The sequence below is a fragment of the Xenopus laevis genome, chromosome 3S, assembly GCF_017654675.1.
Source record: "Xenopus laevis strain J_2021 chromosome 3S, Xenopus_laevis_v10.1, whole genome shotgun sequence".
Lineage (NCBI taxonomy): Eukaryota > Metazoa > Chordata > Amphibia > Anura > Pipidae > Xenopus > Xenopus laevis.
The window spans coordinates 94,149,440-94,160,190 of NC_054376.1; the positions used below are offsets into that span (position 1 = coordinate 94,149,440).

General features: G+C 38.5%; 1 protein-coding gene across 1 annotated transcript in view; it reads right to left on the bottom strand.

Moving 5' to 3' along the window:
• The window catches only part of tmtc2.S (transmembrane and tetratricopeptide repeat containing 2 S homeolog), a gene marked incomplete at its 3' end in the record, with an annotated part of 175,673 nt that extends 165,207 nt beyond the window's left edge, over window positions 1-10,466 (bottom strand). Inside the window, 1 exon segment of the mRNA NM_001093699.1 lies at window positions 10,020-10,466. Within this exon segment, the coding sequence (NP_001087168.1) occupies window positions 10,020-10,102 (83 nt within the window). The 5' untranslated portion in view covers window positions 10,103-10,466.
• Between the last annotated feature and the right edge of the window lie 285 nt (window positions 10,467-10,751).

Genomic DNA, 10,751 nt, shown 5'->3' on the forward strand with positions numbered 1-10,751 from the left:
TGCATAATCTTATGACACCTTTTTTGCTCTTAGTACAATTTAAGCGAAGTCCTGCAGTTTTTTTTTTATATTCAAATATACCGTAATCTTGATCATAGTGTTAAAGTGGTGGTTCGCCCTTTAAGTTAACTTTTGATATGTTATAGAATGGCCAATGCTAAGCAACTTTTCAATTGGTCTTTATTATTTATGTCTTATAGTTTTTAAATTATTTGCCGCCTTCTCCGGACTCATTACAGCTTTCAAATGGGGGTCCCTGACCTACCGGTAATCTAAAAACAAATGCTCTGTAAGGCTACACATGTATTGTTATTGCTACTTATTATTACTAATCTTTCAATTCAGGCCACTCCTATTCATAGTCCAGTCTCTTATTCAAAGCAATGCATAGTTGTTGGGGTGATTTGGACCCTAGCAACCAGACTGCTGAAACTACAAACTGGCGAGCTGCTGAATAAAAAGATAATCATAAATCATAAACCACAAATAATAAATAATGAAAACCAATTGCAAATTGTCTCGGAATATCATTCTCTACATCATGCTGACAGTTATCTGAAAGATGAACCACCCATTTAAGTCTTTGTCGTACTTTCAAGCATTCACCACGACTGGAAACCCATTTGTATTCTGTATGGATCTGTCTGACATCTTTTAAACAAATATAACTGCTTAACAGGATGCCATCATTTCTTTTCAAAAATAAATATGTTTTGTTCAACTTCACACAGAAGCAAATCCAGAAGACAGCTTGCGGCTGAATTGTGTATCCCCTGGGTATTCCTAAACAGCTACTGCCGCTAACATGAAGGAAAGTGCATATTTAGTATAGGAAGAAGTAGGGTGAACAGCTTTACTGTTACATAGAGCTGTATGAAATGTATTAAATGCTGCACATTTCAAGTGTTCACATAGTTGACAAATATGTTTATAGGCAGCAAAAATACATATATTGAAATATTGACATTCCCCCAGACTGTGTCCTGACCACACAACTCTTGTAAAATCAAGTGTATGCTATTACCTTAGTCTCTTCATATAGGATTATATTTTTGCTTAGATATCTATATTATTTTGTTGTAACTGTTCACTGAACGTACAAATGACTATTTTATACAATTGCTAAACTCTTTTTAAGACAAACGAGAAATTTTGCCATGAAATTATGTGCAAAAAGCTACGAAAATTGGTGAAACTGAACACCATTTTTTATGCAGCTTAAATTTGAAGAATTTTTAAGTTGTAAATGAGCAGGATTTGACACAAATTACCATGATGTTAATATGGCACTGCTTTTGGAATGCAATATATGGAGCAGGAGTACACAAAGAATTTAAGATGCCATCCAGAAAGGCTAAACTGATCGATTTGCAAACAATGCAGCCTAGCAACAAGCATTTCTTTAGAAGTGCTCCAATTATTTGCTAATTATATTTAAGTAAGAATGCCCACACGCATAAGCTTCTTGACCAACTGTGTCTTTTTATTCAGAATGGTGGCAAACATCATAGGGCATACAGCAATCATGCTTATTGCTAAACGTGCATGATGCATTCTGTGCCTAGATACCATGAAGGTGCCAAAAGGTGGCAAAACATTTGGGATCCACTCGACTGGCAACCTCCCCCAACATGCCCACCTTGTACTGGCCAATATGGTTATAAGCCATTCATATCTCCCATGTATGGCCAACATAAGAAACAAATCATTGATTAGGATCCGATCTGTCTATTAAGCTCATAACAATGACAGCAAACATCTGGTTCCTTTTGGTGCAACAAAAAGTCGCGACAACATTCAGTCAACTCGAATCGTGCAACTTTTTTGAATGGTTGCTCCAAAAACTGATTTTATCGAATTTTTGCTTGAAAACCCCGAATTTATCGTAATATCGATCAAAAACCAGCACAAACTGCCGAAACTATCAAGAATCATGAAGGTAAAAAAAAAAAAAAAATGTTTCAGTTGTTAAAGAAATCTGCTGTTGACTTTGACATGATTCAAATTTTTAGCAGCTTCAAAGCATAATAAGTTTAAAGTAAGGTTTTTTTTTCTCTAAATTTTGAGTTTTTACCCTTTAAAAACTTGAGGTTTAATAAATAGGTCCCTAAATACTGAAAAATGGAATGAAAAATGGAAGGCAATTACATGGTTATAACTATGTTCATAAGAATATACATAGTAAGTGTGGTACATTAGTGCAATTATCATATTGCACAAAAGCCCAGTGACAAAGGGTCCTTGGAAATTATTTTAAAACAAGGTTAACTATGAACCATTTTGGAAAAATTCCCTGTCTGTATTTAAGGCACAAAAAGCACTATTCAAGATGCTGAACAGCTGTCACTTTGAAAGAAAATGCTTATGGCCATTAGGTACTGTCGCTTTACACTTACATTATCTCAGTATGTGCTGAACGCATGGTAAATTGCTTGACCCAATCTGCTGAGAAATAGCACAGCCATTATCCTTGAATTTTTGTCTTTTTATTTTCATTTTATAGAAGACAAAATCAAAATGTTTATACCATACAAAAAGACATTAAAGGATATCATCTCTACTGCTCCATCAGACAAAGCAGAGTCTTTACTTCTCATGATTTATTAATTATGGCATGGTTTCCCTGGATCACGCAATATAAGGAGTTCCCGGGAGTTTCCAGGGTCTATTGGTCCCTTGTGAGGTGCAGGGGTCAACTTTTGATGAATCCCAGCATTCCCAGATCTTGGAGCATTTTCCTAGATCTGCACCATAACTCACTAAAACCTTAGAAATATTGCATCGCTCTGTATCAGAACTTAATGAAAGCAGTATGCGGATTGTTATTTTAAAAGATGCAGTGGTGAATTTTTGCACATAATACACAGAAGACCAGTGATGTATATCCTTATATAATGCACACAACAGACGAATATCCTGTAACATTTATTCTTATAAAAGTTTAGTGATGTCATCGGTTAGCATCAGCACTTAATGATGTAATGTGTGACATGACAAATATTTGAAATCACCTTGCAGTTCCATGATATAAATATAAAACACACTCACACAGGATTCTTGCTGTACACATAACAATGCCTCACAACCATGGGCGTAGCTAAATGATGCTAAACCAAGGGAGTCGGGAATGCTGTGTTGAGCGATAAAGATGGGTAAACAGGTTGGGGTTAGGAAACTCCAACACTTTACAGCGAGTGTTTGGGGCTTGGGATTTTCCAGATAAGAAAAATCTCCATACCTTAAAGTTCCTATAAAAAATGTAAGCCTTATATAGACCCAATAGGATGTTTTTTTTAATTATTTGCATAAAATGGAGTCTATGGGAGATGACCATCCCGTAATGCAAAACTGAATAACTGGTTTCTGGGGATCCCATACAAATTTATATATCTATAGGTATACTCAATAGGGTCCATATCATGTCTATGGAAGACGGCCTTCCCATAATGCAAAGTTTTCTGGATAATTGTTTTTGGCAAAAGGATCCCAAACCTGAATACAAATTAATATATCGATTAGTATATTCAGTGTGGTCAATATCATCCATAATTACTTGGGCTACAGGTGTTTGGAGCGCAAAAAAAGTATTATTATATTACCACACTTTTAACTTTCCAAACTTGGAAGCCATATATTTTGGGGAATAAAAATAATAAAGCTAAATATGGACTTAAACATTAGGTGTGAATTCTATGGAGCAATTTTCAAACAACTTAACTGGAACCACATATTTAACCTTTATGCCATGTTGCCCTCCACACAAGCCAGTTACAGACTTAACCCAAAGGGATACTGAGAACTGCACCTTGAACACAATTATAACATTTAAACCAAGTGTTGCATTTACAAATCTAAACATATTTAAATTGTTTGTTCATTCATTCAAAGATGAAGCCAGTCTATTTTTATGGGAGAAAAAAATTCTGTATAGAAATGCATGAAAATACTTCTGCAAATGTTAAATGCCAACAACCCCTTTGAGCACGCAATTGTTATTGTCAGACTGCTCTACTAAGAAGAATGCAGAGCAGCTTTGTTCTGAAAAACATTGGAGGAATTGTTAAGTGGCACAGATTTGGGCTACAGCTCCAGTGGTTTTCATTGAGTGCCTTGCAGCACAACAAAATCCAGAATCTTTTTGAAAATATTTTTTTTTTCTCTTAAAGGGTTGTTCAACGTCAAACACTTTTTTCTGTTCAGTTGGTTTCAGATTGTTCCCCAGAAATAAAGACGTTTTACAATTCTATTTGTGACCGTGTATTTGAATTGTAAAGCTCTGGGAGGGGGTCAACGGCTCTTTAACTATTTTAAATTGATACATTTGTTATATTTGGCCCTTCTTAACATAATCCATGGGTTTCATTAAAGGAAACTCCATAAAAACATAACTTTTTGAAAAGTAAACATAATTTCAAGCAACTTTGCAATATACATCATTTAAAAAACATGCAAACTTTTCATGATTTTTAATGGTTTCTAACAGTTCCCGAAGCCTAGCCCCCTGCTCTCTTGCTGATCTCTCTGACTACTTTGCTGAGCTGGCTGACTACTGTTACTTTGTATTAACAGCCAGCTGTCCTCAGCCTGCATCTTCCAAACGCCAATCACTGCACACGTGATTTCAATAAGGAATGAAACATCACAGCGCAATGCATTGTGGGTTATGTAGTTCCTGCATGCTGTCTGTAAGCTGTGGAGAAGTTCAAACATCAGTGTTTTAGTCCCTCCTTCCCTGCCAGGATTTCAAATGATGCAGAAAGAGAACTGTTAAAGAGTGGGATGTCAGCATAGACAATGGCATTTATTCATACTTTTTGAACGGACAGGTAACTGTGATGGATATATTAGGGGGTTCTGTGTTATGTGGGCCTCTTTATTAAATTTTGGTTTGGAAGTCAGAGTTTCCCTTTAAATGCAGCTGGTAGAATTGATACAATAGTTGCTAATATTACATAGATATTGCTGAGAAATGTATCAAATAAATGAATCAAATTGTAACATGTCAGAATGCTTTTGAGCTGCCAGACTGAAACAATAGAGACAGGAACATTAAACTTTAAACTTGAATTTTGGGAAAACAGTAAAAAATAAAAGATGGAAAGCAATTGAAAAAAAGTCTTTGTTTATAGTGAACAATCTGAAAACAACTGAACCGAAAGTGTTTGGAAGGTGAATAACACCTTTAACAGAGAAGCAGATATCTCCTCAAGTATCACCAGATCCCAAGGGGTAAGAGGACCTATCTAAGGTAAGTTGTAATTAATGTTCACCAAGGGAGTGTCTTCAGATGATGGTCTGATTCACAAGTTGTTTATGTCCATCTTTTCCTTTCTTATTATCTCTTTTTACTCAAAAGTGGACTTACAACTCAAGTGAAGTGCAGAAAACTCTTACAACAAAATAGCTCTTAGCCTTATTAATCAAGATTGTTTTAAAAAAAAAAAATGTAAGTAATGAAAGTAATGTTTGTTAGCAATAACGTGTTGCACCTGTGAGTTCTGTTGTTCTATTCCAATCCAGGCACTATGGGTGGAATTCACAAATGTGGAGTTAAAAGTATGCCACATTCAAGAAGCCTTAATCTATTTGTGGTGTATTGAGGTGGCATGTGACTTGCACCAAGTTGTAGTTAAACAGGTGAAACTCCTTTACTACAACTTTTTGGTACAATATAAAAAAGTTGGCCTGAAGTGGAGCAAAAAGAAAAGAAGCTGGCATGGACTTATAATGACTTTCTGGCATAAACAAATGTTTTACACCAAGGTAACACCAAATTTGTACACTTTTGTGCATTTTAACAGGTAAGTTTATATGTTGTCTGTCAAAAGATTCCATACAACAAAAACATACCGTTATTGTCCTTACACACACACACACACGTGTTTTTTTCATGTAATTGACATTTCTGTGGTGCAAAACTGATTCCGCCTGAACACATGAGCCCATTGATTCCATTTTATTCTGCTTGGTGGTACCCATTACCATTGTGATTGATATTTTAAGTGTGATCCAAATACAGAAAAGCAGGCTGAACATACAAAAATGGATTTGCCTTAAATGCATATAAAAGCAATATACTCATTATGACCAGTTCATGTTTCTTCATACGAGCATTCAAATGCTTTTATGTAAAATCCCTTAGATAACTTGGCACCTTATGAAAATGTAATCAGACTGTATGGAAACCCTCACTCTCTAAACGTTTTTAAATGTTGCCATTACATAAATATGTGCAAATCAAGACTGCCAATCTGTATATTCTGGTCACACTTGCCTGTGGGTTTTTTTGGCCCTCTGTGTACTGAAAATCTCAGTCTAGACCTGGACATGAGATAATTTTAGCCACATATTCAACAGGCCTTAATAAACAGGAGACCATGCAACACATTTCAGTGTTCAAATGTATTGTCTTGCTTTCACTTGAGTGAACATAGACAGAGCAAAAGGTTTTGTACAGCCGACTTAACTCTCACCACCCTGATTGAGTAAGTGGAACTGCATGCTGCATCCCTACTGAAGCCATTTACTTTTGCACATCCAAATGAAAAAAAATCCCCAACATCATTTGGACATCTCATGCTGTGTACCTAAACAATATTAGGGCTCTTACAGACGAGCGTTTTTACCTGCGCTCCCCTGCGTTCCGTTTTCCTGCGTTCAGCCGCAGGGGAGCGCAGGAATAGACGCATTACATTTTTTCCAATGGGGCTGTACTCACACAGGCGCGTGTAGGTGCCGAACACAGGAAAAATGCAGCATGTAGCGTCTCAACCTGCGTTAGGCGCCTACACGCGCCTGTGTGAGTACAGCCCCATTGGAAAAAAATGTAATGCGTCTATTCCTGCGCTCCCCTGCGGCTGAACGCAGAAAACGGAACGCAGGGGAGCGCAGGTAAAAACGCTCGTCTGTAAGAGCCCTTACACTCAATTACTAGCAGGCACCAGACTATAATATGTATAAACTGACCCTTAGATGGCACTTTTTTCTTATTAGTAAAGACATATAACACAGAACATCTTTTTAAAATGATAAAACTTATCTGGAAAAACTATAGGATCTGTTGTAATGTTAAATGATCTGAGTCAGAATTGCCAAATATTATTTTGCTCTAAAGTCTTCAATGGCTAATTCATTGTAAAGAGTAAGAAAAAAAGTCCTGTGGTTTATACAAACCTACCAAACAGAGTTAAAACACATATAAGGGATTTTTATGGTTACCTATTTGATCTGACATTTAGGAGCAACAGAATTCGAAGCTATAATCACGGGACAAAATCTTCTTGATGTCATGAAAGTAACAGCATGTGAATGATATGAACAGAAATGGCCGTCCTGTTGCTGTATTAAAATTGCCAGCATTCCCTAAAAGCTAAAGTTATGGGGATAAAAGGAATCTAAAGTGTTTCACATTGATATTGTTATTATACATAAAGCACAGCAGGTGAGAAACTTGGCAGCAGCTGATGAATTCACCCACAAAATCCCTAGATAAGCTATATCAGTGAAAGCCTTTCCAGACTGTTTGAGTTCAACAAGGAACTATGTACGTTTTTCCTGATATTCATGGGGTGTGGATATAGGACTTTAGTCACTATTTGCTGATAACTTCTACAGTTTGTCCAAAAATAAACTGACGGTCTATAGCAAGCATGAAACAAACTATGTTCATGGCATATACAGTGAATAACGTGCTACAGAAATGTAATGTGTTTAAAGTGCCATCCCCATAACAGCAGTTGCTTGCCACAAGGACACAGCCAGCTAGCTAAATTCTAGGCACCAGTTAACACAAGCCCAGGGGATCCATTCAATCTCAACAGTAAAGAGAGGCTGATGAAAGCTGTCAAAGTAAATCTATGCTCACTTTTTGGATGGTTTAATTTCAATGGAGCATGAAACTCCCCAGGATGGTTAATAGGCTTAGCCAGGCGTGCTGTTCTCCCTAATATGTTTTAATTATGCATCGGTCTTAATTGTAATCTGATTAAATCCCTAAAAGTGCTCAAAAGAGGGGTTTTTTTTCATCTAAAGGACTCATTTAGGGTTGCACTGATTTCTAAACAGGGCAACACAATAACTAAAGATTGGAAAGTAACTGCTCTACTTTGCCACATTTACAGAGTCTACTCTTATAACGGCAATAACCTGACATGCACCAACCATCTGGGAAACTTCTTGTCAGAACAGAAATAAATAGTCCTGGTAATTTTCAGAAGCTTTAAAAGCACTGCATGATGGTTGAGACAACTGCCTGGGGTCTAACAGTTCTTCAATACAATTAAGCATGAGATGCAAAGGGAACTTGAACTATGCTTAATGGGTTAAAGTGCTATCTCCGAGTTTACTTCCCTGACGTCAAACAACATGCAAAGTACTTTCATAGAAGGCAATATTTTAATAAATGCGTCACTGTGAATTCACCATTATAGCAGCCAATCAGAAACAGGCTTACGTTATCTTTACAACATTGCATAGATTAGTCCCAAGTTTATTACGCTAGAGCAGTTACCCATATCAAACACAAACTATAAACCCAAGTTTATGAATTTGTGTCATAGAGCAGGCACCTGACTGTTGTTGCAGCAGGTTAAGCTATTCATTTAATGCTGGTAAAGACAAACACTTGTTCCCAGAATGGCAACAATATCCTTGGAAAAGGTGCATTTTCTAATCTTCGTTGTATAAAAAAAGTCACGTCTGTCCGGTAAACATATGTTAAAGGGGTGGTTAATCTTTCAGTTGACTTTTAGTATGTTATAGAATGGCTAATTCTAAGCAACTTTTCAACTGGTCTTCATTATTTATTTTTAATAGTTTCTTTAATTATTTGCCTTTTTCTCTTAACCAGATTGCTTGAATAGGATTTTGGAGCGCTGTTGAATAAAAAGCTAAATAACCACAAATAATAAAAAAATGCAAATGCAAATGTTCTCAGAATATCACTCTCTACATCATACTAAAAGTTAACTCAAAGGTGAACAACCCCTAAAAACAAAATGACTTGCTGCAGGTTTACTATACCAGGGAACTGGCAGCAGGTTACATTGCTCTATTTAGCAGTATTTCGTGTGACAGGTATATCCACGCTTTCTAGCATCTAACTCAGATTTTAACCGGTTGATGTGCTGAGACTAGTTCTTTGCACTGTGATCCCTGTGTGTATGTCACTGAAAAAAAATAGTCTACAGGGAATTCCATGCATGCACGTTACATTATATAATTTACAAAATAGCGACATTACATTAAGAGGTTGATACGATGTCTCTATTTACACACACACACAGTGTTTGCAAATAGGTTCAGTGCATCATACTGTTGGATGTTCTCATCTACTACCAACCAGCTGCTGTTCAACTACAACTCCCAACATCCCCTACTGTCCATAAATAACTTGGAAGTTGTAGATGAACAACTGAAGGGTTAAAAGTTGGATAGAACTCCAGAGCTTGCACCTTACAAACACATTTAGACAGGATATGTCTGTGCACAGTGCCTGTGAATCTAGTTAAGGGCACACACACATCACACACATATTAGACACACACATTACACACACATATTACACACATATATTAGACACACACATATTAGACACACACATTACACACACACATTAGACACACACATTAGACACACACACATGGCTCAAAAGTGGTAGGAGGGGACAGATGCTGAGGTTTCCTTGCAGGTACAATGAGGTCTCATTCATTCATACAAACAGGGAGAAGTTCCATAGCTGCCAACTGAATGTCATTCTCTTGCTTCTGGTCCGTGGATAAAGTGTCAGTATCAGTGCCCGGGTTACAGCAGAGTTTCAGCTCTCTCTCATTCTGTAGTAGCGACAGCCAATCAGTTCATGGTATGGACATGACAGTTGCAGCAATGATGGCAATTAGCAAAGGGGGGGACGTGGCTGCTGCACCCCTCAACTTGTTACACAGGGTCCCCTGTAAAGTGGCAGTCATTGCAGGCAGCTAAGGAAGAAGATAAAGGGACTAAAGTATCATGGAAGGACATACCTGTCGTCATAGCAAAAGTCAGCGCCCAGGGTGTTGAGATACAGGAGGAGCCCCAGGGCGCTGCTCAGCAACTCCGCGATCATCTCTCCCGCACGGATCCCCCAGGGCTGTCGCTCCTCGCTCTTATCCCACAGCAGCAGCAGCAGCAGGAGGCAAGAGATCACCGGCCGCAGCCCATTGCCGGGGATAGTGTAGCTCTGCCCCCTCAGCTCCTTCGGCAATGCCGGACTGCTCGCCCTCTCTCTCTCGCTCCCTAACCCATGGCACAGGCAGCAAGGAGTGCAAGCAATGATGTGCTCTCTATTGGATTGCCTGGGCTACAGGAGCAGAGATGCCGCTGACTGATATCAAAGAGCAGCCAGTCTCCCAAGTAGCAGCGGCAGAGCACACTGTCAGCAGCAGCACTCAGAGCCCAGGCTGCACACAAACCATCCAGGGATCAGCCGCGTGGGGCTCAAGTCTCAGCCAGTGCGCATGCGTGCAACAACTCCCTTCATCACCCGTCTCCCCTCCCACCATTCTTCTAACCTTGCCTTCCTCCGCCTTGTCCGCCCCTCACAGGGTCTCTTTACCTTTCTCATTTTCCTCAGAGGATCCCATCTGTTTGCTCTTCACTCCGGCTGCCGCTGCGTTCCACATTAGAGCTGGGGAAACACCAAGCTCTCCTTTGTTGTGTATAGTGTAGTCCTAAAGACATTGTGGGATTGTACCAGTGTCGGACTGGGACAGTCC